The 27,795-nt window shown below is 38.7% G+C and overlaps 3 protein-coding genes across 7 annotated transcripts in view; 2 read left to right on the forward strand and 1 right to left on the reverse strand.

Annotated features, from left to right (window-relative positions):
* The window catches only part of lrch1 (leucine-rich repeats and calponin homology (CH) domain containing 1), a 38,864-nt gene extending 36,819 nt beyond the window's left edge, over nt 1–2,045 (reverse strand). For 2 of the 4 annotated variants that reach the window (XM_079464159.1, XM_079464156.1), the window contains exon 1: nt 1,621–1,994. In XM_079464159.1, the coding sequence (XP_079320285.1) occupies nt 1,621–1,849 (229 nt within the window). In that variant the 5' untranslated portion in view covers nt 1,850–1,994. Of the gene's footprint in view, nt 1–1,620 lie in introns of all 4 variants that reach the window. The other 2 variants (XM_079464158.1, XM_079464157.1) reach the window with 1 other exon arrangement.
* Nucleotides 2,046–2,800: 755 nt separating this feature from the next.
* On the forward strand, nt 2,801–9,019 carry rubcnl (rubicon like autophagy enhancer). 2 transcript variants are annotated; one of them, XR_013787169.1, is made up of 12 exons: nt 2,801–2,862; nt 3,038–3,745; nt 3,858–4,023; nt 4,686–4,740; nt 4,816–4,945; nt 5,205–5,338; nt 5,900–5,964; nt 6,044–6,282; nt 6,571–6,632; nt 6,833–6,964; nt 7,048–7,138; nt 7,376–8,842. XR_013787169.1 is itself a non-coding variant. In XM_079465193.1 (12 exons), the coding sequence occupies exons 1-12, from the start codon at nt 2,860–2,862 to the stop codon at nt 7,477–7,479; spliced, it is 1,911 nt and encodes a 636-aa protein (XP_079321319.1). In that variant the 5' UTR covers nt 2,801–2,859; the 3' UTR covers nt 7,480–9,019. The 2 variants fall into 2 exon arrangements, 1 of the variants encoding a protein (XP_079321319.1); XM_079465193.1 differs by having other exon boundaries at nt 6,811–6,964; nt 7,376–9,019.
* Nucleotides 9,020–12,402: 3,383 nt separating this feature from the next.
* Nucleotides 12,403–27,795, forward strand: part of dnah7 (dynein, axonemal, heavy chain 7) — a gene marked incomplete at its 5' end in the record, with an annotated part of 74,809 nt that continues 59,416 nt past the window's right edge. Inside the window, 24 exons of the mRNA XM_079464475.1 lie at nt 12,403–12,425; nt 12,632–12,722; nt 12,937–13,117; nt 13,437–13,509; nt 13,668–13,793; nt 14,083–14,196; nt 14,309–14,492; nt 14,594–14,782; nt 16,022–16,294; nt 16,398–16,525; nt 16,604–16,682; nt 16,781–17,005; nt 18,023–18,169; nt 18,360–18,680; nt 18,876–19,243; nt 19,418–19,604; nt 22,400–22,593; nt 24,411–24,609; nt 24,745–24,885; nt 25,063–25,275; nt 25,582–25,691; nt 25,783–25,951; nt 26,836–26,938; nt 27,153–27,280. Coding sequence (XP_079320601.1) covers nt 12,403–12,425; nt 12,632–12,722; nt 12,937–13,117; nt 13,437–13,509; nt 13,668–13,793; nt 14,083–14,196; nt 14,309–14,492; nt 14,594–14,782; nt 16,022–16,294; nt 16,398–16,525; nt 16,604–16,682; nt 16,781–17,005; nt 18,023–18,169; nt 18,360–18,680; nt 18,876–19,243; nt 19,418–19,604; nt 22,400–22,593; nt 24,411–24,609; nt 24,745–24,885; nt 25,063–25,275; nt 25,582–25,691; nt 25,783–25,951; nt 26,836–26,938; nt 27,153–27,280 — 3,966 coding nt within the window. The remainder of the gene's footprint in view (nt 12,426–12,631; nt 12,723–12,936; nt 13,118–13,436; nt 13,510–13,667; nt 13,794–14,082; nt 14,197–14,308; nt 14,493–14,593; nt 14,783–16,021; nt 16,295–16,397; nt 16,526–16,603; nt 16,683–16,780; nt 17,006–18,022; nt 18,170–18,359; nt 18,681–18,875; nt 19,244–19,417; nt 19,605–22,399; nt 22,594–24,410; nt 24,610–24,744; nt 24,886–25,062; nt 25,276–25,581; nt 25,692–25,782; nt 25,952–26,835; nt 26,939–27,152; nt 27,281–27,795) is intronic.

Here is a 27,795-nt window from a genome sequence, read left to right on the forward strand (position 1 = left end):
CTGAAATCTATGTCCAACAGGTTATATGCTGTGTACAGTGTACACTTGACTTGATGATTGACATGACAAACAGTCAGGCACCTCCAAACTTATATTACTGTATACATGCATTCACTTTTAATTGTGTTCAGTTGTGGAATTTTTTATAGACACAGTGACTATATTTAATATGATGACCCTATTCCCAAAACTCCCTTACTTTCAGTACAGTTCTGCAACATAACACACGTTTCTGCTTTTCACTTATTTTGTATACAGTGTCTGTGCATGGTCAAGACTAGCAGGTTGTGATGCATTCTTTATCCAGAGAACGGATGACATTATCATAAATATAACTAAATGCCCCACAGCACCTGTGAAACACCGTGAGACATTCTTCCCACGAGATGGTGAAGAGGGAGTGAGAATCAATGAGAGAATGCGTGTTTGTGAGGCCAACATGTCCCAACTTGAATCAGAAGGAAAGTTAGGAGGAAAACATTAACAACTGCTGAGAAATCTTGGCCTACTGTGCAGAAACAAAAGCAAAATTCAGTTCAGCACAGAACACCTGAACTAGCATGTTACTAATGCTAACACTTATGGGAAATTGTTTGTGTACCTTTAAGAGTAAAACAGTTGTATAAAGGGGTGTTATACTATTGAGTCGTAAAATCTCTTTTGTGGCCCTCTGAAACATAGTTCACAGGAGGGGGGGAGAGAGAGAGAGAGAGAGAGAGAGAGAGAGAGAGAGAGAGAGAGAGAGAGAGAGAGAGAGAGAGAGAGAGAGAGAGAGAGACAGAGAGAGAGAGAGAGAGCAGAATGATCTCTTCTCATGTTTGATCACTTGCTTTTTACGTGACAAATAAACGTCATAGCGGACGTAATACCCAACGTACTGCCTTAAAGTACACCACGAAGAGGTTTTAAGAACGATAGGAATTTGCCATTTCCACGATCTGCCCTTTCCTGTTTCCTATTTTAGCTGCTCTCCTGCCCTGCTCCGAGGCAGAAGGGAGTGCGAAGGAATTCACGGGGAACGGAAGCACATCTCCCGCTTCGCGTTTCCCGCCGACGCTCAATAGGATGACATACTGATGCTACGTCATCATTACAGATTTTAATGTACTCATTTTATTTGGTCACTTTGACAAGATACTGTGTTTTCTTGAGTGTCTTAAATGACAGTTAATAGGCTCTAGTCTAGTTAATAATTCACGAAGTGCAAAGAGTAAACAACGTATGCGTGCGGATCTCACGTCCAACTGTTTAACTAGAAATTAACTTTCATTATATTTTCTTCACCTCACACGTGAAACTGAAATCTCTCGCCTGTCATTTGTGATTCCCAGAAAGCTTAGTGTGTGGTAGCTTAATGTTGACAGTCCGGATAACATCCTCTGGTTTTGGATCATACTGTTACGCTCAAGCCAAAGTGATGCAAGGTGACTAGTGCACGTCTTCAACTGTCCCGTTTCTTTACATTAACACGGGTTTATACGAATCAATATACAGGATCTACACGTTATCAAAGTGCACACATTCTGAGCAACACCCCATTGGGATCCCTAGTTTACAACTAACGTCATTCTGAGCATGCGAGCTCAAAGCGCACAAAAATAAAGCATCGCTCATTGTTACCTGCTTCAACGGTATCCGTCAGGTCGTAGTTGGATGCCGTCCGTGGAAATTCTTTCAGTTTTCTTGTGCTGAGGTTCAGAAATCCGGAGTTGGCCGCATCCTCCAGAGCTCTCTCCAAGCCTCGGTTGAGAGGCAGGTTCGTATTTGAGCCCAGTCCGCTTAGGTTCGCCTGTAATGCGACAGAAGGCAGCTGGGATTGGGGACGGGGCTCCGGTCCCAGCGTCGCCATGTTCGGCCCAACGGGAAATGTAAAAAAATGTAAAGGTTTTGTGGTGGTTATATCCCAGAGAAAACGTGCTGGTGTCAACAGCGGTGTGTAGATTTCCCCTCAGTGCGCTATCTCTGTCCGCAACGCGTCTGCGCAGTTTGTTTATGGACCCGAGCTCGTGCCAAACAAAATGTATGTTTGCTTTTACAGCAGCGCCATCTGCTGCATGTTTTTAAGATTATTATATACAATCTCGAACATGAGGTTGTTGCTAGAAGGGATACAGCTACGGAAGTGGGGCAAAATCTCGCAATATAACTACAATAAATAACATTAGCTAACGCATACACCTACCTCAAACCTCACCTTACAGTAATAAAACAATGTAATCAACTTTTTTCAGCGTGACCAAAAATATGCGGTATTGAAGTGCGCATGCCCAGTGGAGGAAGCTGCATCCCTTCTAGTCAAAACCTGAGCCTTAAAGGGATACTCCAACCATAAAGGAAAATTCTGATTTTGCCCCACCCCAATTGACTACCATGGTATGAAAAAATACAATGTTAGTCAAAATATCCCAGAACTGTTTGCTGTCCTACATTCTTCAAAATGTCTTATTTTGTGTTCAAAGAACAAAAAAATATAAAGTAATTTTTCCTACTATGGGGGGCAAGATCTGTTTGGTTATAAGCATTCTTCCAAATATCTTTCTCAGAACAAAGAAATGTATACTCATTTGAAATAACTCGAAGGGGAGTAAATGAGGACAACATTTAAATTTTTGTGCAAATTATCCCTTTAAGATTTTACAGTGCGATAAAAACAAAACATAAAAAGAACATAAAAAAATTAAGAAAAACATTATGTACGAAACTTGAAGTTTGCACTTGCAAGTGCAACACTGTTGCTTCTCTAACCAATCCTGTTCTATCTCATATATTTACAGACTGAGGAAGTGAAAGTGTTGCAGACGGATCAGATCAGATCACAAACGAAAGCATAGTTTGTCTTGTCGTTTAATTAATTGCGATATGGTGAGTGTTTTCTCCTTTTTATTACACACCCCATTTTCACACTCGTCTACCGATGTTTTATTTTCAGCTATTTCAGATGTACTGACAGGTTTGACATAGTTTGAAATAGATTTTTAACTTTTATTTTCCCTGTATATCTGAGCAGTTGACTAGTTTTTCCTCTGTCTTCCTGCAGGCGAATAAAGGTAGTTGCAGCAGCATCACCACCAGAGAGGAGCACTTTGTGAGCTGGTCAATTCATTCTGATTTTAATGAAAATCAACCTGACATCACTGATGATGCCATTAATGAAAGTGGACCAAAGGAGTGTGAATGGGACTCCTACCTGCCCGATGCAGAGGAACAATATCATTTACCCCGGAGCAGTCCCGTAATATCCCGCAAGAGGTATAATGCAGTGATAAAGACAGAAAAACAGGCTTCTCCCTCCAATCTGTGTTTGACCACCACTACCTCTAATACATATATTCTATCCACCTCTCCATTAACAACAGCAAAATCTAACATTTCAAATCCTCATGGTTTGGATGAGTTCACACACTCAGAAAAACTAAAGGAACCGCCATCAGTGTCCAACGAAGATTGGACCCCCAAAGGGTCATCACCCAAAGACATTTTAGAACAGTCAGACTTCTTTAAAAGTAAATGTGGTACAGACGGAATATCACCTGTCTCCCAGAGGACTCTGATTCTCAGCAGCTCTGCACCCGCTGCAAGGTCGAGGGTTCCATTAAATCAGCATTTGCAGTCGAGGGGTAAACGAAGAGCCTGCTCTGACATCCCACCAGCATCTAGTCAAAGAAACTCAGGATATGCTAGTAAACATGGGTCATTTATTGATACACACTCCTTTGACGACATCCACGGGTGCAGTTTGGATCAGGTATCGTAAAGACAGTGTTTCTTACAAAGAACGAAGATTATGCTTTAGTTTTACACAAGAGCTCTGACATTATTATTGCACGTGTTTTGTGTACATCTGTGCTTGTTTGTAGGAAAATGCTCATTTTGTGGTTGTGGATATGGTGCTGGAAGTGCTGGAGTCTGTAAAATGGGTTGTGTGTCTGGAAGAGTTAAAAAACAATCCTTGTCAGGACAAAAATGAAACACAGTACACTACAAAGACGGACTATTTCTCCTCCTTTGACAGTGGGTTTGAGGGTAAGAGAACAAACAGTATGTGCAACAATGGAAGACATTACAAAATTCTGTTTCATCCATGTGACACATTCATGTGATGTGGTCATGACAAAAAATGATTTGCTGACTAATAGGTCATCATTTTATTTTACTAAAAAGTATTAGTCAGGCCTGAATATACAGATTACTTCAAAATTACAAAAAAAATCTGATTCCTTAAAATGAATGTAATAGTGCTTGTATTTAGTCATAGCCCAAAATTCTAGAGATGTGATTTTTTTAGTTTTAAATGGATATCCCCGCCAAATGTAAATTTGTTAACCATTTGCTCATACTCGTTTCATTCTAAATCGGTATGTGACTTTCTTCTGTTGCACACAAAAAAGATATTTTGAGAATTGTCACATGTGATTTTGTGTGCAGTGGAAGTCAGCGAGTTGGAGACAGTGTTGTTTGGTTACCAGCATTCTTCAAAATGTCTTCTTTTGTGTTCTTGAGAAGAAAGAAAGTCATACAGGTTTGGAATGACATGAGTAAATGTTGAAATAATGTTTATTTTTTAGTGAAATTAACAACTAATGTAATAATACATATATATATATATATATATATATATATATATATAATTTATTTTCTGTTTGTTATGCAAAAACAATATCTTTTTTATTCCTTCTCCGTTCCAGATGAAAGCACCTCTAAACCACCTTCAAACAGATACAGCCTGGCTTCCTTTCAGATGTATGCACAACCCTTATATCATTGTATTTCATTTATGCTGCATCATCTGCATTACAATTTATTTGCACTTTCCAGCTCCCATAGCTCCAGCATGCCGTGCTCTGCAGAACATTTAGCCCATCGTCTGGTGTCAGAGTTCAGGAAGCAGTGGTTCCCCTCTGAGCGACTGCAAAACCCTGACAACCTCAACATTGCTCTGCAGGAAGTGAGGCTGGTTACACATCCACACACACAGCCAGTTAGCACACACAGGTGCAGCCACAAAAGTACTCACTGTACGTGTCAGGGTGGAGGGGACATGACCTCCTCTCCGCCTCTGTCATGGTTTGAAATTGGTGTGAACATTGACATTTGAGGACATTTGAAGTGCTCCACTCCTTGCTGTTTAAAAGGCTAGAGATTGATTATGCATTTTGTTAAGATAATGTATTTTCTATTTATTTGTTGAATTGTCACTTCTGCAGTACTCTTCCCCCATGACAACAGGGGACAGGATCAGTTTAACTGAGGAGATCAAACAGAAGAGTAGAATGAGAGGAACATTTACATGGGTTCCACCAAGATTTCAAATCATCTTCTGTGTGCAACCAACGCACAGGTGAGAGAGACCACTGCATACAACCTGTTTGTATATTTTTTAGATAGTTCACCCAAAATGAAAATTCTGTAATTTACCCACCTCTTTTCATTTCAAACCTGCATGACTTTACAACGGCGGTACTCATTCACTTGCATTGGTTTGGTGAATGGGTACCTCCATTGATTGGTTACCAACATTCTTCCAAATATCTTATTTTGTGTTCTGCGAAGAAAGTCATACAGGTCTCAAATGACAATGATGGGTAAATGGTGACAGAATTTACATTTTGGGGTGAACTATCCCTCAATGAAAGCAAGTAGGCTAATATAAATGACAGCTTAGTTTCAGACTCAATGGCATGCGACATATATTTGGCACACACAATTGGAAAATAACACATTATTAAATTGATTAATAAACCCTTCTTTAAATGGCAAGTAAAACAAAATAGTTTGTTTGGTTACATCACATGTCAACCACACAGTCTCTTCCCTTTACTGCAAGTGTTGGCAATCCTTTCCTGCTGCAACCGATGCAAGTTTGGATTTTGGGAAATGATTAAGTACATTTGTTTCTCAGACGCAGTGATGTCATTGCTTCCCAACATTTCCTGTGTGCAGGATGTGGCACTGAAGTAGAGCCCAGTGAGTAATAATGTGGCATGTGCTTCACAGTATTTCTACACTTCCACTCCTCGACTTTAATGGCCTCTTCTCTCTCAAGGGTACATAAAGAAGTTGCGATATTGTGACTACCTTGGAAAATACTTTTGTGATGGTTGCCATGGTGGTGAGGAATCAGTGATTCCGGGTCGGGTTCTGAGTAACTGGGATTTTGCAAAGTATCCGGTCTGCAATTTCTCCAGACAGCTGCTGAACTCCATATGGCAGCAACAGCTTTTCAAACTTACAAGTGTTGCAAATAACCTTTACAACCAGGCCAAAGAGTTACAGCGATTCAGAGTGAGTTCAAATGAGTTAAACTTCAAACTAGAATCAGTCATTTATTTATAGCACTGTAAAAATGTGCACTAAAGGAATAACAGACTAACATGTTAAAAAAATTGAAATAAAACCAAAATAATCACATTATGATAAAAATTGCAATAAAAAAGTTTGTTTACCATGTCCATGAAGTTCTTTATTGTTACTGACTGTTATAAAATGTATAGGGTTAACTCTCCTTTTATTGCATTGTATAAAAATGATTCTGCTTAAATTTTAATAATTGTATGTTTATTTTTACATTAGGATCTACAGGAGCAACTAATGTCCACCAAAAAGCTTCTAAGCACATGCAGACTATCAGCTGGGTGATTTGTCTCACTATTTGTATATTTTCGAGATGCTCAGAAGTGCATTTTTATATCTTAAGCTAATATCATACAATGCAACATTCAGAGTTTAAAAACAAGATTAAACTTTTCCATGGTTGTGTCTGTTCTAACTGATCTAATTGGTTGAACTTTTACATATTTTCCTCTGTGACAGAGTTCTTGCTTACTTTGAACAGTTACCTGCTCACCTGATGCAGGAACCACACCTCTTCTCAATGGATGACCTCATCAAGGTGAAGAAGGGTCAGCTCTGGATCACAGCAAAAGCCATTTATCAGTCTGCAACTGCACATATAGACACTTGTGAGGTCTGTACCTACAGTATAAGCTTGATCATTAGTTCACATTTAAACAGCACATGAGAGGGTTCATAACAGCCTCTGTTCTTCAGCTGTGTCAGGCAAAAGGTTTTATCTGTGAGTTCTGTCACGGGACGGATGTGCTTTTCCCTTTCCAGAGAGACACCTGCACTCGTTGCCAAGGTCAGACATCAACACACTTTTGCTAAACACTTAAATAATTATGTTAAACGTTTAAAGTACAGCAGCTTTGCTCTCGAGACATTTTAAAACAATTTTGCTGTCCATCGTGGTTTACTTAGAAATGCTTGAATCATTTAGCAGGCAGTGTAAGATGATAACACAAGGAGAGTAAGTTGATCTATTGGCCATTCATTTATTGCATAAAATGACGGTTGTCCTGTACATTATGGTTTGTAGACTGCAGAGCCTGTTTCCACATCTCCTGTTTCTGTGATGAAGCATGTCCCAAATGTGCCAGACTACAGAATCGAAAGAAGCTCCGGGAAGCCGTAAAGACATGAAACCTCTAATCAGTGCTCGAATAAAAGGCGGGCTAGGGGGATCAGGGACCCCCATAAGGCATTAGGGAACCCATAAGAAGTACAATTTTGACTTAGGCTCATATATTTTTTATCGTGAATTCATTATTTACAATAATTTATATTAAAGGAGTAGTTCACTTTCAAAATCATTTTTCATGGTCATTTGCTCACCCCCATGTCATCTAAGATGTTTATGTTTTATTTCTTATTCCAAATGGTTGAAGGTCAAAATTACAGTTTCGGTGCAGCTTCAAAGGGCTTTAAACGATTCAACCATTGAATAATTTTGACCTTCAACAATTTGGAGTCCATTGAAGTCCATTATATGGAGAAAAATCCTGGAATGTTTTCATCAAAAACTTTAATTTCTTTTCGACTAAAGAAACAAATACCTAAACATCTTGGATGACATGAGGATGGTACATTATCATGAAAATGTATTTTCAAAGTGAACTACTTCTTAAAGCTTGTTTATGGGCTCGATGTCATGTCTCTTTACATTTTAAACGCCCCACCCACTTCTAAGGACAGCTAAGCGAAATAGGACATTGTTGACATGACTGTTTTAATTGGCGTCCCTCCGGTGAGGCTAACTTCAGCTAAAAAATGGAAAATAATAAACATCCACTCGCAGTTCGGGAAGAGGAAGCTTTTCTCTTTTTTTTGAGGGGTCATTTTCTCTCTCTATATATCTTTCCATTATATTTATCAACTCCAAGTCGGGGCTTTTGTATTCCTTGCGTAAATTATTATTAGGCCTAGTTCTGGGGTGCTAGAGATCTCGATGAAGATGATTGACAGCTTTTAAGTAATTATAAGGGGAGTGCTCGTTGGGCTGTTTCTTTGCTTATATAATCCTTTCAGAATTGTATAAAACTTGTTTTTCATGCTGCTAAGGCCAACGGCCACACACACGCTGCTAAGTTTCGGGAAACACACCAGCAAATACATGTGGGATTCACTCTTGAAATATTTATGATTGACATATTGATAGCCATAGTTAGTTCCTAAAATCCTTGTCACAATTTATATTTTTAATATCTAATAAACTAGTTTCTTGCATTTAAACAAGTCTTTTGGAACAAACATTGTTATGACAAAGTGTCAATCATCCAGCTGTTTTTAGGGAAATTAGTAAATACTACATTGGTAAATAATGCTAGAATTATTCTGTTGGATGTACTATGGTTCAAAAATAATTTCTGTTCACCAAGCCTGCATTGATTTGATCCAAAATACAGTAAAAAATGAGCCTGTTCTTTTAATAAATATTGTATATTTTTGCATATTTTGATAAAAAATATTGTGTATTTTGTATAAATTGTATTGCGAGACACCCACCAAAAAAAGAAATTCCGGTTGCGAACCCCCAGTTGTTCGTAGCTTCATAACTGTTAAATTACTTACAGTAGACTTCTGACTTGTTACTGTGTATGTATTATTTATTTTGTTAACCACATATGAATGTAGGATTTGTAATCAAATCTGTGTATTTTCAATAAATACATAATTACCAGTTATTAAAATAAGTTTTACTATTTCGTCAGAGAATCACTGATTTGAAAACATACATTTCACTTTTTGGCTTAAAGATCTTAGGAAAAAATATACAGTTTTTATATCGTCCAACCTCAAAACTATTAACAGTACATTTGTTTTTAGCGTTTAGACATTCAGAGTTTCTTCTAATTTCACGAAATCGACAACTTTTCTTTTGTCACAGGCTTACTACTAATGAAGTAAGTAAAATTTGAACCAACTCGATAGATCTAGAGGAAAAAGTACTGTCAGAAGTGGGATTCGAACCCACGCCTCCATTCGGAGACCAGAAATCCCGATTCACAGGAAGGTCTGAACCTTGAGTCTGGCGCCTTAGACCGCTCGGCCATCCTGACATACGTCACACAGTGAACCACAGCCTTTATCACACAATGATACTGTACTTAAATTGGTTACTGTTTATATGGGTATGTCATTCAGATTGTTATGAAAATACGAATGCTCATCATTCCTTAACATCCTCTCGCACTCATCAAATCAAAACAACTACTACGCATTTAAACGAGTCAAATCTTGGTTGCAGCAATGTAACATAAATCGTTATAATTATTATTTAATAACAGTCAACAGATAAAACAGTGGGATTGCTATGTATAGAAACAAACTTCACACATGCTCCTTGAACGAACGTTATCAGACTAACGTAACGTTAGATTTTTGTGCGGTAAACTTTGTAGCAACACTACACAACACTTTGTAGTATCACAACACATATTCCCTACTGTAAAAAAACGCAATAACATAACAGGTAAAGCAATAAGTAAAGAAAGAAGAGAAATGACTATAGAGTTGATCAGAATTATCTTCCTGTGAGCGAGTCAGTTGTGAAAGCCCTCCACCTAGTGGAAAGACTATGCATTGCAGTCACCTCCACACGAAAAAGGATGGGCAAATAAAAATATACAGTTTGTAATTTAGGGTAATAAAGTATCGGTCTATGGAAAATACATAGAGAGGGGGAGAGGTCAGAGGTGAGAGAGAGAGATGATCAACAACATGTCAATTAGGCCTACTGTGTGGGTTCTTAGCATCAAAATTATTTCTTGCTGACAAATTATACCTGTCACAGATCATAACTAAAAAGAGCAATATGATTTCAGAAACCACGAAATTCCCACCGTGAAGCTTTCCATTCACTTCATTCATTGAGTAAACTTTATTTCAATGGTTATATTCCTTGTATGTCCTCTTCTTTATCACAGGCTTGCTTAAAAGTTTAGAGTTTAAAATAAAATTGTAAATATTCTAATATAGCTCCACACTACAGATCTACTACTTCATAAAACCATGATACTAAAAGATAACATAGGTTGTACATTTCACATCCATACTGTTTAATCAACCAGATGTGATAAAACTCCAGCACACAAATAAAAAGCAGCACATGCACCGTGTGATGTTCTCAGAGAGATGGATTTCCTCTGGAGAGACTCATCATGTTCTGATGAAAGAGCAGCAGGGGTCTGATGTCAGTGCACTGTAATGTTGACTCTGATTGATGCTACTCAACCACGGCAAGAGGTTAATGAAACTGCACTTCTCTTTCTCATTTTTCCTTCATTACAAACATTCCATGCTTGTCTATCTCAATATGTCATCTTTCTCATCATACTCTAATGTTTTGTTTTTGCTCTCCATATCTTAAAGGGGCAGATCACCCAAATATTAAAATGCTGGCATTACACTGTACAAACTCTATCTTTCTTTCTTCCATAGAACACCACATTTGTAAAGTGTTTCTCTGTTTATGTCTACACAAGGAAAGTAAATTGCAACCAAGGAAGTTGAAGCTGTTGCTTTAAAAGAATATTTACAAAAAACGTTTTTAATTTGACACAGGTAAGGCTTTAACTCTGAATTTACACAAACATTCTGTTTGAGATGTGTTGTGTGTAGGTGTGTAGCGATGGTTCAGAAACAGAAAACTGAACACATTAAAGCACAAGTCAATTTTAATTGAATTTATCTATATTCCTGCATTTTAAGTCGCACTGAGAAATATTCAATGGAATAAAAAGTGCTCTAATTTTGGCTTGAATTCTGGCTGTGAAATATCTGCACACAACCACTAGAGGTCCCTATTCTCTTCTCTATGCAATGATATGTAAAATAATTTAATCAGAAAAATAAAATAAAATAAAATAAAATAAAATCAAATCAAATCAAATCAAATCAAATCAAATCAAATCAAATCAAATCAAATCAAATCAAATCAAATCAAACAATAAATGGTTATCAAATGTTAAATAGTTGAGATTTACTTGATATCTTACTCTCGGTTTTATACATTTTTAATAAATAAATAGGCATTGAAAACGTTATGTACTTGTGCAACTGCGTTTGCCCCTGTTTCACATCGCTTTCTATTCAGCAAATATTAAAAAGTAACGATTTTACAAATCGTTGTTATGCGCGTGCTGGGGGACTGGGAATTCGAACCAATCATAGCCCATTCCGCTGCGCCTCGCGCTTCCTTGGTTACAAGGCTAGCAACGCCACGACTCTTTCGCAATTGGCGAGCCGAGCAACAAACACAGTTAAGCATACAAAACTTAAATCGAAACAAACGTATTTTTCAAACGAAACGTCTTTTGTCGGGTATTCCGCAGCGTTCAAGTAATACTGGTGACAGGTTAAAGATTAAACGTTAAAGGATTTTGCGAGACTCTGTTGACATCTGTAAGCTAAGCGACAGATCTCTTCATGTAGGGATTTCTTCATAAAAAAGGGAAAACAACCACTTTCATCAATGTGAAGAAGTCAAATAGAAAGTGCTCCTATAAGTTCCTGAATATGGAGTTGCGGGTACGTTATTTTAATTCAGGTTCATAAAGTTCATTCAGTAATAACTTGTGTTAGGATATAAATATGTTCTATAAATATGGTTATGTTTGACATCAACCTCAAGCTAAGAGTTTTAATGAAAGCAATACTCAGACAAAATATCTTTCAGGGCTATTTAAAACGAAAGAAGGTTCCCAATCAAACCGAGAATACTGTAGGTTTATTACCACCAATACAACAGGTAAATTCCAGCACTGATACTCTATACTTGTGATAAACAACAGCTACCTCAACTTCTACCCTACGACTTGCAGGTTGGGTGGCTTGAAACAAGACCGAGTTTTCTACTTCCAAGACTACCTCAAGAGGACACCCATGATTCTGTACTGTCTAGTAAGAGAAGCTGTTAATGTTTATTTGACATCTACTGTATAGTAAGAGTATTCTATATATTATACAGTATGTAAAGATCTTTACATGTAGATAAACTACTGTATGGCTGTGTCAAAATATGCTTTTTAAATTCCTTTAAGGAGACATACAAGGAGCAGGTGTGCCATGGCGTCAGACTCATCATCAAGGTCCAAAGCACACTAGGACCAAAGTTGTAGGGACCGCAGGAGTATCTTCTTGGCGCCATGGCAGTTTCCATCCCACCAGGGAGCGTGAGAAGTTCCGCAGTGCTCTTGTCAGCATTATTATGTGGGTTTGATTTGCAGAAAGCTGATTTTTAGATGCAATATAGTCCCCGTTACAGATCATCACTAACTGGAGAATATCATTTCAGGCAGCGTGACGATGCCTCCACTTCGTCCATCACACACGAAATCCTCCCATCCATCTCTGGTTCACCTACTGCTGCTGAGAAAGACATTTTGGTAAGGGACTGTCTTTTAGCTATATCATCCACAAATGCCTTTTCACACTGTACAGCACAGGCTGATAGAATGGGATGTCATCTGATTGTTGTGGTTGTTTGGTTTGTCAATTGTTTGTTACACGTTTTTTATTCCCATTTGTCTTCCAGATCGAATTACTGTTGAGTTTTTGACAAAAAATATGTGTACTTCTTATTTGTTTTCCCTCTAGCAGAGATATCAGTATTACATCCACTATGGAATAGGCACTGAGGACGTGGCACCCATGGAGGACTCCTGGCTGGAGGATGTTCTTGATTTAGTCCCAGAGAATCTGAAACATTTCAGTGGAACCATTGAGGCTCTTTCAGATGAGATTAGAGAGGACTACCTGCTCAGTGTCAAAAAGGCTATTGGTACTCTCTTCTTTTTTCTTTTGCTGATATGTCTGCTTTCAAATAAATATGCATTGTAAGTGGTCTAATGCATTAAGATGTTTGGGCCAAATATAAATAATGTTATTTTGATCTTGTTGCCCTCAATAACTATAAAAATAAACTTTGATAAATGTTGTTTACTGTAGTTGTTTGTTATTACAAGATACATCATAATAAAAACACTATACTTTCTTTCTGTCTTCCTGCTCATTACAGTTCACATGTCAAAGTACAAAAATTGCATGTAATGTTGATATCTGTTAAGTCATATCAGTTAAAGCCCCTGCTGTCTTTGCAGTGGATTTTGTGCTACGGGACCCCAGAAAGAAAGAAGATGATAAAGCCAAAGATCTTCCCCCGCATAGACAGGAGTGAGTCATGCTAAATATCTATAAGTGGTATAATTCACAAGCCATCATACGGTTTTAATGATAGCATAAAGCATTGTAAGTAATTGTACATATTTGTCAAAATTGTACAAGGATTTACTTAACATACAAATGCGTTTTCTTGTTTTATTGTCTTGCAGAATGGAAGTGATTCCAAAGCCATGGAAAATATTGTTTCTTCAAGTCCAGAAAAGCATGGGAAAGAAGCTTCACTCATTCAATCCCACCATGCTCTCAGTATTGAATCTGTGGCATATTTCTTACAAGTAAGTGCCAAATAAATCTTACAGTGATATTCACAGTTTACCTTCAGCAAACTTGAGGTGATGTTCGCAGTTGGATGAAAAATCCTCTTTATATTTACAGTCTAACTAAAAAAATATTTATGCTCACGGTTAAACAACAGTAATATCACTGTGATTTTTAGCTTTGAAATACAGTATGTAATATCAAAGTGTTGTTTACAATAAACTACATCATATTTAAAGTGAGATTTTCATTTTTATCACTGTGGTTCCCTTTCTGCATTCCTTCTTTTCCTTGTCCCTTCTCTAGAAAGTTGCGTCTTGTTAATGTGGAGGACTTCCACAATGAGTCGCTGGAGCTTTCTGCCTTTCAGCAGCAAGTCAATGAACAGATTAAATGTGCCAATGAAGTCCTTCTCGGAAGGTAAACACATAAAACTCTTTTCACATGCTTACTGCCTTTTCCTTAGACAATCAAGATCAGCAAACTGCATCCTGCAAAAACAATGTTACTATGTTTCTTTTCAATGAAACAGGTGGATACCAGAAGTGCAGCAAATTTATAATCTTGGTATCAAGCGCAAACTGGTCCCCAGCAACACCAGTGTCACTCGGCTCCGGCCTTTTTACAACTGTGTTGCCACACTCATGACCTCCCAGCTTCAAAGCCTGGCACTTGAATCCATTCAGGATTACACACAACTCATTGCCGAAGACCCTGTAAGATCTGCTCTATCGTTGCATGCTATTATCTTTTACAGGCTAACACCCTCATAAATCCTTAAAACTTGGAAGGTAACATGCTTTTTTCCTTACTGAAGTTTTCTGTGAGAACCTGTGATCATCTGGGTTTTGTCATAAAGCTGGTGCTGGATCTGGACGATAATACTATTAAATTTGTACCTGATTTTGAAGACTTTGAAGTTGCCCTGGTAAATGTCTATAACATGATGCTAAAATCCATAAGTCTGATTCCTCGGGTGGAGCCGCAGCTGCTGCATTCAGAAACGGTAAAAATATTTTTTACATTTTGTGTGACATCTTGCCAATATTGTGTGTGTTTCATAGGTGCTATTTTCACAATCCTATTATGAGGGATAACATTTATCTGAAATATATAAAACTATTCGGTGTACTATGAAAATATAACTTTCAGAATTTTCTGCCCAGTTTGAATAGACTTTTTAGTATATTAGAATTTCTTGTTTCTGATGTTAAGACAAAGCATAATACTTCATGACACTTTTGGGACAAAAATGTTACCTCCAGCTGGTTAATATCAGCTATTGAAATGAGCTCTTATGACATAATTCAACATGAATGTTATATCTTAAAGGTGCTGTGTGTCATTTTTTAGAGGATCTAATAACAGAATTGTAATATAATATACATAACTATGTCTTCAGAGGTGTACAAAGACCTTAAATAATGAAGCGTTATGTTTTTATTACCTTAGAAAAAGCTATTTCTGTCTTTGCATGGAATTTGCCATGTTGTTTCTACAGTAGCCCTAAACAGACAAGCTGCTTTACAGAGCGAGTTTCATAAATATGTTATCTCCTTTGGCAAAGAAATTAAAATGTGACAACATCTTAGTGCTTTAAAAGGGATGGGTGGGTGAGCCGTTAGTTGCAATTCGCAAACCTCACCACTAGATTCTGCTAAATTTCAAACACTAGACCTTTAAATCAAGCAGCCTTCAAACATTGGTTATTAAAGGTCTGGTTGAACACGCAATTTCGGCCAATCTCATACTTCTCATGTATTGCATACTTTGTGTCTTCGAAGAGTATTTAGAGTATTAACAAACACACCTCAACTTCGTCACCTCATCGCAAGAGTAACAAGCTACAGTTGCAGGCCCAAGGTGCAACCAGTCTTGACACAGCGCTGCTAATCTTGATGATAAGCAGGGTTTCCTTTTGTTCGTCAATTGACGCGTGGACGGGTAATTTCATTCGCCTTGTCATGGGCATGCTTTTCTGGGAGAATTGCCCAATAAGGGACTGAGAGAAGTTGTTTTATGTAAGGGTCTTTCATGTTCGGAAAAAGACTTTCAGAAACCTACACGAACCTTGGGGGAGTGTATCAAGCACAGAAATACTAGGTAATGCGTCCAACTAGTTTTTGACCATGTGAAGCTTGAGAAGCCAGCACGTTTAACATGGTAAAGAAGTCAGCGTTAAATTATACCTTTAAAATACCATTTGTGCTTCTGTACTTACACAATTTATACTCTCTCATTCCAGCCTGACCCAAAAACACACAGTACCCTTAAACCCATTGTCCTGCCAGAGATCCTGAAGGCCCAGCAGCAGAAGGTCAGGCAGGTAATCCGTACAGAAAGTACCAGACCCTCAGAGCACATTCGTCTCTATGATAAGTATGCCCCGCTGGTGTCCCAGCAAGCTGACGAGGATGTGACCCAGTTCCTCCAAGAGCAGCACTCATTCCATGAGCTGATGATGGAGGTGACCCGTTACCAGCAGTTAGCTAATGAGATCCGGTACAGCACCGTCAAGGTTCGTTGTTCTTTACATCAGTTGTACTCATTCACAAAGCCCTTCCTTAAAAGACTAATAAAGACTTAAATGAATGAGACACATTAACTTTCCTTTGTTTCAGGTGGTGCGTTTGGGTATGTTCGAAGTTCACTCTCATGAGCTGGTCCGGGCTCTTGTTAAGCGAGCGGAGGGTCTTATGGAGAGAATGGTCAATCACATGTTACAGAATCATCGAGAGTTCAATAAGAAGTAAGGCTTAGAACATTTAAAAAACATTTAGTAACCTGTTGTTCCAGGCAGGTAATGTGTGGTGTTATTGATCTCTAGGTTGTGTGAGGAATATGATAAAATATCAAAGAAAGCCCTAAGAACTCCATCAAACACACAGGAACTTGTGGAGCTTAAGGTAAAACTGATCCGCCGTATTTATGAACCTTCTTTGTTTAGTTCCTATGACAATTTTGAGTATAGTGATTATATGTCACTTTGTCATTTGTTTTGTAGTTATATGTGGAGAAGGTGGAAACAAAGGAGATGCCTCTGCTGGAATTGAAGCTTCAGGAGTCAAATAGCCGGTTGTGTTTCTTGGTGGATTATGTCACATTCTCGCTCACAGATACCCGGCTGAACAGCGAGACCTTCAAGAGTCATGCAAGCATGCCGGCAGTTTTTAATCAGCACCGTCAGATCATTAAGGAGAAGACCGGACAGTTCCAGGATGGACTCAAGGCATGGCAGACCCCACAGTGGGCCATAAAACCCATTTCAATTCTTAACACAAGAAACTTACTGTACAGAATGATTGCTCAAACCAAACATAGGAAACATGCAGACAATGTCATCATGGCAACAAAATAATTTGGCGATGGTTTACAGACAAAACAAACCTTCTTATTACACAACTCTATTGTTAAGTGCATCTTAAGTCCCTGTGAACTGGAAGTTGTGATCGTTTACATTTTTGTATTCTGACGTATTTCCAAATGGAACGGAATGTAGAATGAGAATAAATAGTGGGCGCAGCTTTTTTATTTCACCTTGATTTGAATGGCTGTCTAAAAACAGGTGTTGCACTTTGAAAGGGAACTGGCAGCAGTCTGACAGTTGAAAGGGAGGAGTTAACAGATGCTCCTAAGCAGTCTAACTTGAGATGGATGGTCACTAGAGAGTATTTTCAGATTTGAACTAAAGATTATGAGGGCACATGCATTTGAAAAGAGAATGACCCACACTGATAAGATATTTACCATAAACGCTGCAATATTTTATAATTTTTTTATTTAACTTTAAGACAAAGAATTAGTGAAAACAATACAGAAACTAAATCCAAAACAACAAATATTTAAAGCTGTGTTCACACCAATCTTGAAGCATTGCGTTCCTTGCTCTTTATTACTCTAGGGATTAGTTGGTTGTATTTACACATTGCGTGACGGGAGTGTCTTCCGGCATTCGGATATGCCAAATAGTAGGTGTCTATGAACTTCTTGCGCAAATTTCTAGTTTTTGTAACTTGCGTGGAACATGCGATTGACGCGCCACTTGGCGATTTCACATCGATTTGCATCTCTGCAATGACTTTTTATGTCATTTACTCGCGGAAAATAGTTTAAATTAGCATTTGGTGTGAACACAGCATAAGAGTAATACAAACAGAAAACCACTAATAAAACAGAAATGTAATTTTGTGAAGAATTGCAATGTTTTTTTTATAATAATGACTGTAATGTGTGCATTTCATAACAGTTGAGGTGTGAGCGGGCTTTGGAAAATCTAGAGAGCTACGCAAAGCAAGTGGAGGAGTTTGCCACCTTTGGTAACATCTCTGATCTCAGCAAATACCTGAAGAAAGCCCAGGCCCTCAATTCTAAACTGGACTCTCTTATAGAAAAGGTACTGAACTTTGGACAACGTAATACGTCCTGACTTTGGACAAAATTTTGGTTGCTTTTGATGCATATGAAACCATATAGTCCTGGAAAGTTTGTAGTGGGTTATTTGTAGCACATTTGTTAGTGATGCGTTAGAGTGCTGCTGACAATAGCAGCTATCATCACTCCATCTTCACTTTCTTATTCATCAGATCAGAGGCTTCAACCAGGAAGAGGAGGCCTTTGGCTGGACTGTCTCTCAGTACCCACAGCTCAAGACGGTTCAGGACCGTCTGGTTCCGTACCTGCGGCTATATGAGATGGCGGCTGAGTTTCAAAAGCAGCACCATGAGTGGGTGGACGGCCCACTCGCAGCTGTCAATCCAGACAAAGTAGAAGCTGATGTCGGGAACTACAGCCGTTCTTTGTACAAGCTTGAGAAAAGCTTCCAGGACTCACCCAACACTCTTCAGATCGCAACCTCTGTGAAGGCAGAAGTAGAGGCCTTTAAGGAGCACATTCCTTTAATGCAGGTACCTTGATGAGATATGAGGATTTTCATTTTGGTGACTAAACTATTTATCGAATATTTTATCAGTATGTGTATAGGCAACTTATTGGGAATAATTGAGTTGAAAACAGAGCTGAGAATACTCGTTCTTACTGGAGGCCAAAGCATTATATAATAATAAAGTGGTTTACTGATTGATGATAATTTGTTTCGGCAGGTGTTGTGTAACCCCGGTCTCCGTGACCGCCATTGGGATGCCATGTCTGCAGTAGTGGGCTTCCCCCTCAGGCCGTCAGAAGAGGACTCCTGTGTGGGCAAGTTTGTTCCCCTCAATCTGGAGACTCATCTCGCCGCATTTGAAACCATTAGTGAATCAGCCAGCAAGGAACACGGCCTTGAAAAGGCCATGGAGCGCATGGCCGGTGAATGGGCCGGGATGGAGTTTACCCTCCTGCCCTATCGTGAAACCGGGACCTCCATTCTGTCCTCATTGGATGAGATACAGATGCAGCTGGATGACCATATTGTCAAGACCCAGACCATGAGAGGCTCACCCTTCATCAAGCCATTCGAGGCTGAGATACGGTAAGCAATGGCAATTGAGCGTCTATGATTTTTTTGTGGATTTTAAAGAGATTTTATAAGAGTGTATAAATACAAATGTTAAATGCTTGGTAGTGGGATGGCCCCAATCACATTGCACAATTTTACAATATTTTTACAATACAAACACATCATCTTCTTGTGTGTGTATTACAGGGACTGGGAGGGTAAGCTGCTGTTGCTGCAGGAAATTCTGGATGAGTGGTTGAAGGTTCAGGGCACCTGGCTTTACCTTGAGCCCATATTTAGTTCTCCAGACATTATGGCTCAGATGCCCACTGAGAGAGATCGCTTTACAGCCGTGGACAAAACCTGGAGGGACACCATGAAACAAGTCAGCTTGGTGAGCCCGATAGCCCCACATCTGCAAACACGATATCTGGTTTGTTTGTGTCTAGAATACAGAGTACTGTAACTCCTTTGAGAAGTTATAAGATGCAGCGTTCATTTTTCTTTTTCTCCTGACGTGTCTTTGGAGATGTTTGCGTGAAAGAAGTGCATTCATGACAAATGAGATAAAGCTGTCAGACGCATAGCCGAAAACAGTCGCTCTTGCAGGCACACTTCGGTGTGTAATTGTCATCCTGAGCCTCTGTGCTATAAGAGACATCAATATCTTTTGTCCTTCTCTAAACGGAAAAAAGTTGCCCAGCTCTGCCATCAAATAGGAATTATAGATTTTGTCTGCAGGGACTCAAATTGGAGAGTGTTCAGAAAATGAGGTTGGCGAGCAGGGTTTTTTGTGGGTTCGAACCTCAAGCAAAACCTCGGCAGACTTAAAGGGACAGTTCACCCAAAAATAAAAAATCTGTCAATGTCTTATCTTCGGGTTGTTCTGTACCAAATCTGTATTCATCTCTTTGTTCTGATGAACACAAGATATTTGGAACTACAACTGCAATTGTAAAAGTGCCCCGTTTGCTTTCCTACATTCTTCAAAATATCTCATTTTGTGTTCAACATTACAAATACATTTATGCGGATTTGGAACAACTTCAGCGTGAGGAAATTTGAGTGAGACAGAATTTAATTTTTGGGTAAACTGTTCCTGTAAAGAGAAAAGCAAATGTCCCAACCCTTGAGGACTAGTTGACCATACATGTCAAATATAAACTTAGTTTATGAAATGAAAAAAGAAAACATTTCAATCGATTCTGTTATGAGGTGGTTGAACAAATTGAGCTGTAACGTCAGAAGCCCACTAGGTGTCTCTCTTCATCTGCGGTACCCACAAAGCTTCCCTCCTCCTCCCGATTTTATTTACTCTTTCTAATGTATTTCTTACTTTCCTCATTTGACACTAAAAGAGATAAACATTTTGTAATTAAATTCATAGAACGTTTTTTTTCAGGATGTTTTCTTTTTGAATAATTCCTACACAGCTCCATAATTTCTGTCCCACATCATCTTAAGCCATAAACGTCTCTTCTTTGAAACGCAAATGTATATTTATTATTTCAGCTGGAAGGCAGGTGCTATCGCCTGGTGCTGCCTTGTAGGAAAGTTGGTTTGATCAGCACACGAAGTAAACACTTCAAGACATGCTTGCAATAACAGTGGTGTGTGTGGGAAACATTGGTCGAGATGCATATCAGAGTCCAGTGTTATGCTCAACACGGTAATAGGGAGAGTGATCACATACCTTAGGAAACGATTCCTTTGAAAGAAAACACATTTATGAGGAAACGCACGTTTGCTGCGTGTGTGAATCAGTATGTGAATCTGTTCAGTAAACCACCTGCGTGTTTCTGCAGCCTATGAAAGGAAGCAGATGAAGGCAGATGCCTTCTATTCAGGCACATTCAGACAGCACTCACATTCTCACTTTAATGTAATTTAACTCGACAGCAAGAGAGAATAATTACACAGTAATTGGCATAAGACGTCCCTTCTATCTCTTTCATGACAGTCATCCAATGGTATCTTTTTGAGGGACTATTTTGAGGTGGCTTTGGTTATTAACAACCCCTCATTAGTTCTGCCAGTCTCTGTCAGGAAACTCTGGTCTTTTTGTCATTTAAAAGTGATCGTTAAACTTAAATCTCTCCGTGAGCGATCCAAGTCAACTCACCGTGGGTAATAGAAAATCAATAGCAATCGGAAAAGGGGAAAAAGCAATTATTATCTCTTTACAGGTGAGCAGCATCTGTGAGGGGAGGAAGGGGAGGGGAGGGTCCGGTTCTTTCCTCCGTCTCTAATGAAGGACAGGGCCTTCATACAACCTTTGGAGGACTCTTTGAAAATCCGAACGCAAAACACAGGATGAGTTTTCCTGGTGGGAGACGCCTTTAGAAATGAACTATTTTGTGAAACCGGTGAAATATGACAGTCTGCTGTAGCCCTCTTTTCATTATCGCATTCGTACGGGTGAAGTGACTTGAAAGGACTAGTATGTATGTATTATATCATTGCCCGTGATTTTTAGGTTAAGCCTCCTGAGCTTCTTTGGAGTTCTTTTAGAGACATGCAGAGCAATGGTCAAATGTGCATAAATGTGCCGCCTAAATTTTTGAACCTGCGGAAGAAAGAGTCATACAGGTTTAAAGTGACAAGGTCAAGTTAATGATGACAGAATTTTCAGTTTTGCTTGAACTATCACTTTAAGGTAAGGTAACTATTGTATTGCTCGGCACACTTGCATACGTCTTGCATCGTCTGCGTCTAACATGATTGATGTAAGGGAAGGTGTGCTATTGTTATAAGTCTGGTGAAAAGAATCAGTTTAATTTTAAATATTTATCTTAAATATGGTTTTAAAACAGACTTAAGATGGTTTCCAAAACATCATAGAGGTCATCTAGATGTCCCAGGAACAACTTGGAGCACCGTAGCAACTGCTTCAAGCACCACATATATCCTACATTTTCCTTTATCAAATGTCATTATATATTACATATTACATATAAAAATAATATTGATTGTTTTTACTATTGCTATTGTGTTTTTCCTAATCTTTTCTAATCCTTATTAGTAGTAGTAATAATAATAATAATAAACAACAACAACAATACCAATAAAAACAACAAACAATCCATATTATTTATATATTTAATATATTACAATAATAAATATGACTTATATTATGAATTATTTGAAGCACTTCTGAATTCTTTGTATTGCATTGTGTTTCTTTTTCAGGACAAGCATGTTCTGGCAGTGGTGGCGATTGACAAGATGCTCGACAAGATGAAACACAGTAACGAATTGCTGGAGCTCATTCTGAAGGGTCTCAATGAATACCTGGAGAAGAAAAGACTGTATTTCCCCCGCTTCTTCTTCCTGTCCAACGACGAGCTGCTAGAGATCCTCTCCGAGACTAAAGACCCAACCAGGTACTGTGAAGTCTTGGAAAGAATTCAGACAATGGGAACCGTATTCAGTAGCAAGTGTCAGGAGTTCTTTGGGTTTTGATCAGGTAGTCCTGACAGTGTTGTTAGTGCGCTGCGACTTAATTTCACACTTTCAACACATGTTCAGGGACAGAGGCTTAGTAGAGACATTTTTTGGAAACAATATGATTTATAGGCTTGGGGAAAATTGTTTGTCAGCAGTTAAGGTGAACTGATTTTGAGGGCTTCTGTTTTCTTTAGTCTTGCTGTGTGAGATTGAATCATTATGGGCCAGGCTGAAGGAGAGCCCATGATAGAGCAGTCTGTTCTTTATCAATTATTTATAGAAAAACTCACAGTGCTGTAAGTTTGGGTCAATTTTAGATGTAGTGAGCTGCTAGTTTTGCCACACTTTTTGGAGGTGTGTTCTAACAGCAAGTTATAATAATTTAAAACAACGTAGAGATGTTTTTATGATATTGCTACAAATAAAATAGAAAAATATATTGATTTTAGCTTTCATTAGAATTGAATTGATGTATAGTGTAGACTTCACTAAAACATAAAATAATTTACTGAAGCTTTCCTTACATACTGTAGTCTCGTTTGACATATTTCATTGGGTATATTCAACAAATGCTATATGTTACACCGTACTTATCCAGTGTGGCCTGTTTAGCATAAGAGGCCTAAAAAGGAACAAGGAAGGACAAACGAAAAGCAATTTCGCTTCACCATGGCCTTGGAAAACTCATTTGAACCTCTTAAAATCCACTATTTACTGAGGGAATTTAATTATAGCGCTTTTTCTTCTCCATATGACACTCTGCCCTACTTTCTCTTGATGTTGCTCCCTTGTGCGGGCTCTTGACGTATAAGCAAATCTTGCCTTATTTCCCCCCAGGTATTTGTGTAATAATGAATACGAGCAAAGAAGTTGGGGGTTTTGGTCTTGCATATCTTGGACTGTTTGTTTTAGCTTGCCTTGGTTTTGCTCTCTGAAACTAATGCTGACTGGCGATTGCTTGTGATCGCCGAGATCTCCTTCTCTTTCCTTACTCTCTCTCCCCCTATATTTCATTGCCACGTCCATCTTTATGGAGCACGTACGAGCGAGCTTCCTAAGAGTTCTTGAAAGAGTGAAATCTAAATTGCATAGGTATGACAGGGCTGACAGGGTTACACATTTTAAACATTCGCAGCGTTTTCTCAAGACCCCAGGCTTAGGCACATATGAGTGTTAGTCATATATAATCATAATGGATTTGGTTCAGCATGCCGCCTCAGATTGAAAGTTAAACCTGCATTAGAAATGGCCAAACTGTTATAGACCGTTTCATCGGACGTGCACGCCTGGACTGCCATTAACTTTCAGTCTACAGTATGTTAGTTTATCAGTCTGGCTAGGGCCTAATAATAAAACGATTTACTGTATATCTTATTTAATTGATGTTAATATTAATTCATACTATTGCAGAATAATTGTATTAAATAAACAATTTGCTGAATTTTGTTGTATGTTCATTTTATTAAATAAACAATTTGTGAATGGGTCCTGTGGTTTGGTCCCATTTAAATAAACCGTATGGTACATTGACATTTAGCCGTATCGAAGTCTAAACACAAAATATTGGAGAGGTAAGTTTAGCAAAGTAACGGTTCTTCTCGGTTTCTTTTGCTTGTTATCAGAAATAATCTACAGGCCCTCTATTGTTTGTGAATGTATACCTGAAGTTAAGGGCAGTCTATGAACGTGCGCATGCGCAGTAACGTTTGTTTATGTTGTTGCTTTGAAACTGTATATTGACTTTGTTTTTCAGAGTGCAGCCCCACCTGAAGAAGTGTTTTGAGGGCATTGCTAGCGTTGTGTTCACTGACGCTTTGGACATCACTCATATGAGGAGTAGTGAAGGGGAGGAGGTGGAGCTGGTGGAGGTCATCTCTACCTCTAAAGCTCGTGGACAGGTGGAACAGTGGCTTCTGGAGTTGGAGAGTGGCATGCTTCTTTCCATACACAAGGTACAGAAATGACTGCTTCAGAGTGAAACATACTGTAGTTCAGAAATAAAACATTGTTATGTATACAAAAATGCTGTAGAGTGGATTATGTGTTTGTGAAAAGTGTAAAATAATATCTCGACTCTTGGCTGTCAGGTGATTGGAGAAGCATTTGAAGCATATCCCAAAGATCTAAGGATCAACTGGGTGCGGGCCTGGCCGGGTCAGACGGTGCTCTGCGTCTCACAGGTTTACTGGACGAAGGACATTCATGAAGCCATTGCAAAGGGTCCAAAGGTCTGTACCATACATTACAATCTGGAACGTTTCATTTTGATTTATTTATTATGATTACTGAACGTTTGCACGTTTGTCCCAGACAACTTTCCTACACAGCTCTGCTACTTCCATGCATCTTGGTCCCTCGTGCAATATCTCATTATATGACTGAATGATTGCTTTGCTCTACATCAGGCTCTGCAGGGCTATCTGGAACAAAACAATTCTCAGATAGATGATATCGTGACCCTGGTTCGTGGCAAGCTGTCTAAACAGAACCGGGTAACGCTGGGAGCGCTGGTGGTGCTTGACGTCCACGCCCGGGACGTGCTGGCCTCTCTGGTCCAGAAAGGTGTGGATGATGAGACCAACTTTGAGTGGCTGAGCCAGCTGCGCTACTACTGGATCGTAAGTCATTTTGAGAGGCTGTAATTGAAATGTTTCTGTGTGTGATCAATCCAGAATTAATGAGGAACACGCAAGGCACTCGGTCTCCAATGGTGACAAACGTTACTTTAGGCAAAATCACATTGAAAGCCATTGTGTATAAGTGGAAGAAATGCATTTGTAAGAGTGTACAAAGATGTTTGTGCGTGCTTTTGACTTGATGTTTACATTCACGGTGTGTATATTGTCTGGCCAAGACAATAATCTGATATTCTGCTTGATTCCCATTTCTCTCAACTCCTCAACTCCTTGGTTTGATGTATGCAGGAAAACCAACTTCACACAAAGATGATCAATGCAGGCTTGGCCTACGGCTATGAATATCTTGGAAACACACCACGCCTGGTCATCACCCCTCTGACTGATCGCTGCTACAGGTCAGAACACATTACATTTTGAATAATGGTCAGCTGTAAGGCATTTTCTTTTCTTTTGAGCTGCATCTTTAATAAATGTCTTCTATACCAGAACTTTATTTGGAGCTCTTCATTTACACTTGGGTGGAGCCCCAGAAGGCCCTGCAGGTACAGGAAAGACTGAAACGACCAAAGACCTGGCTAAAGCTATAGCTAAGCAGTGTGTGGTCTTTAACTGCTCTGATGGCCTGGACTATATTGCTCTGGGAAAGTTCTTTAAGGTAGATTCACACTAATCTACAATTATGATGTCCTGAAGTTATTTAAAACTGTCAATTATTCTGTAGCAATAGGATGCTGCGGCCCACAGCAAAAGAATACAAAATGATAATGTATTGAAAAATGTTTTGAATATGGTGGTTGGGTCAGTGTTAGACATTGATACTGAATAACATACACGGTAAAAACTTTTTACTGTTATTTTTTACTGTCAAATTTTTCACATTGAATGTCCAAAACACAGTTTTTCACATATTTTGAAATATGGTCAAAACCCGTCAAATCACTGAAGAAAATGTACGTTTTTTTCACAATGAAGGTCAAATATTAATGGTAAAGGAATATAGATTTTAAAAGCAAATTGTTGTGGTAAAGGTAAGGTATAATGGGGTTATAAACTAGACTCCATGAAAATATTTGTTTTCAAAACAAATTGTATACTTAAGATAATATAAAAAAAGTTTCAATGTATACTGGATGGGGCACACACCAAACATGAATAAACTGAATAATATAGTAGTAGTAATATTAAAAAACTCATACTTTTGTTAACAAACTGATTAAATTAGGAATGATGCAAAAAAGAAACATTTTGACTAGTGGTCTCATACTTCAGGACCTCACTCTGTCTAGCATTTTAATACAGACATGACAATTCTCCTTTCAGTTTGCTGTGCTTGCAAAGATTGCCGTTTTTTGCATCATAGCCTCAGCGCTATCAGCGAGCTACAGCTGTATCTTAATCAGAGAGTTTACAATTGCACAGACTTACGATGTCAATGTCATCTTGCTCACCTCTTGTCAGTTTCCTGATATCTGGCAGCACAGGAATGCTCAGACTGCGTGTGCTGTGTGAGTCACGTTGCAGTTGCTTGGTCTCTTGCAGGGCCTGTTGTCGTCTGGTGCCTGGGCCTGCTTTGATGAGTTCAACCGCATTGATCTGGAGGTGCTTTCAGTGGTGGCTCAGCAAATTTTGACCATTCAGAGAGGTGCGTGTTTGCGTGCACAATGAGAACGCTAACTGCTGAGCAGACGTATTTGAGAAATCAATCAATGAATTTCAAATCATCTAGTTTGTTATTAAACTTAATAGAGGTCTACATCAGAACCTGTTGAGTTGAGTTCAGTCAGGTCAAGCATTCAATGAAGTAAATGGAGTTAAATGAGTTTGTATGTAAATGCGTTGTCTTTTTTTCTCTATAGGTATTTCTGCCCATGTTGAGATGCTGCAGTTTGAGGGGACAGAGCTAAAACTGAACCCAACCTGTGCTGTCTTTATCACCATGAACCCTGGATACGCAGGACGCTCTGAACTACCCGATAACTTAAAGGCATGTAGAATATGACAGTACAAACTCATATACGCATTGCGTAATTTATAAATTGAGCATGTCATACTGTATGCTTCAACTAACCTAGCAAAACAGTGTATTAGGCCGTGGGGGTCTAATGTTATGTTTAATGAACATGAAATGATTAATGCAACACTATTAAAGCAACAGTTCACCAAAAAAATGACAATTCTGTCATCGTTTACTCACCCTCAACAAAGAAAAGGATATTTGGACGAATGCTTGGATCCAAACAGTTCTTGGCCACCATTGACTCCCATAGTAGGAACTTTATTTTTGTACATTTCTTTGTTCTGTTGAACACAAAATAATATATCTTGAAGAATGTAGGAAAGCAGTTTTTGAGGCACTTTTGACAACCAATATATTTTTTCCTACTCTGATAGTCAACGTTGGCCAAGAACTGTTTCGTTACAAACATTCTTCCAAATATCTTTCTCTTTTTTACTCAGAACATTAAATGATGATGCAATTAAAAATTTTTGGTGAACTGT

This window comes from Barbatula barbatula (assembly GCF_947034865.1).
Source record: "Barbatula barbatula genome assembly, chromosome: 9".
NCBI lineage: Eukaryota > Metazoa > Chordata > Actinopteri > Cypriniformes > Nemacheilidae > Barbatula > Barbatula barbatula.

Bases quoted from the DNA above. Each gene is read 5' to 3' on its own strand.
- rubcnl (XM_079465193.1), top strand. The intron at 3,746-3,857 runs GTATCGTAAAGA...GCTTGTTTGTAG, and splicing joins ACGGGTGCAGTTTGGATCAG to GAAAATGCTCATTTTGTGGT. The intron at 5,339-5,899 runs GTGAGAGAGACC...TTTGTTTCTCAG, and splicing joins TGTGTGCAACCAACGCACAG to ACGCAGTGATGTCATTGCTT.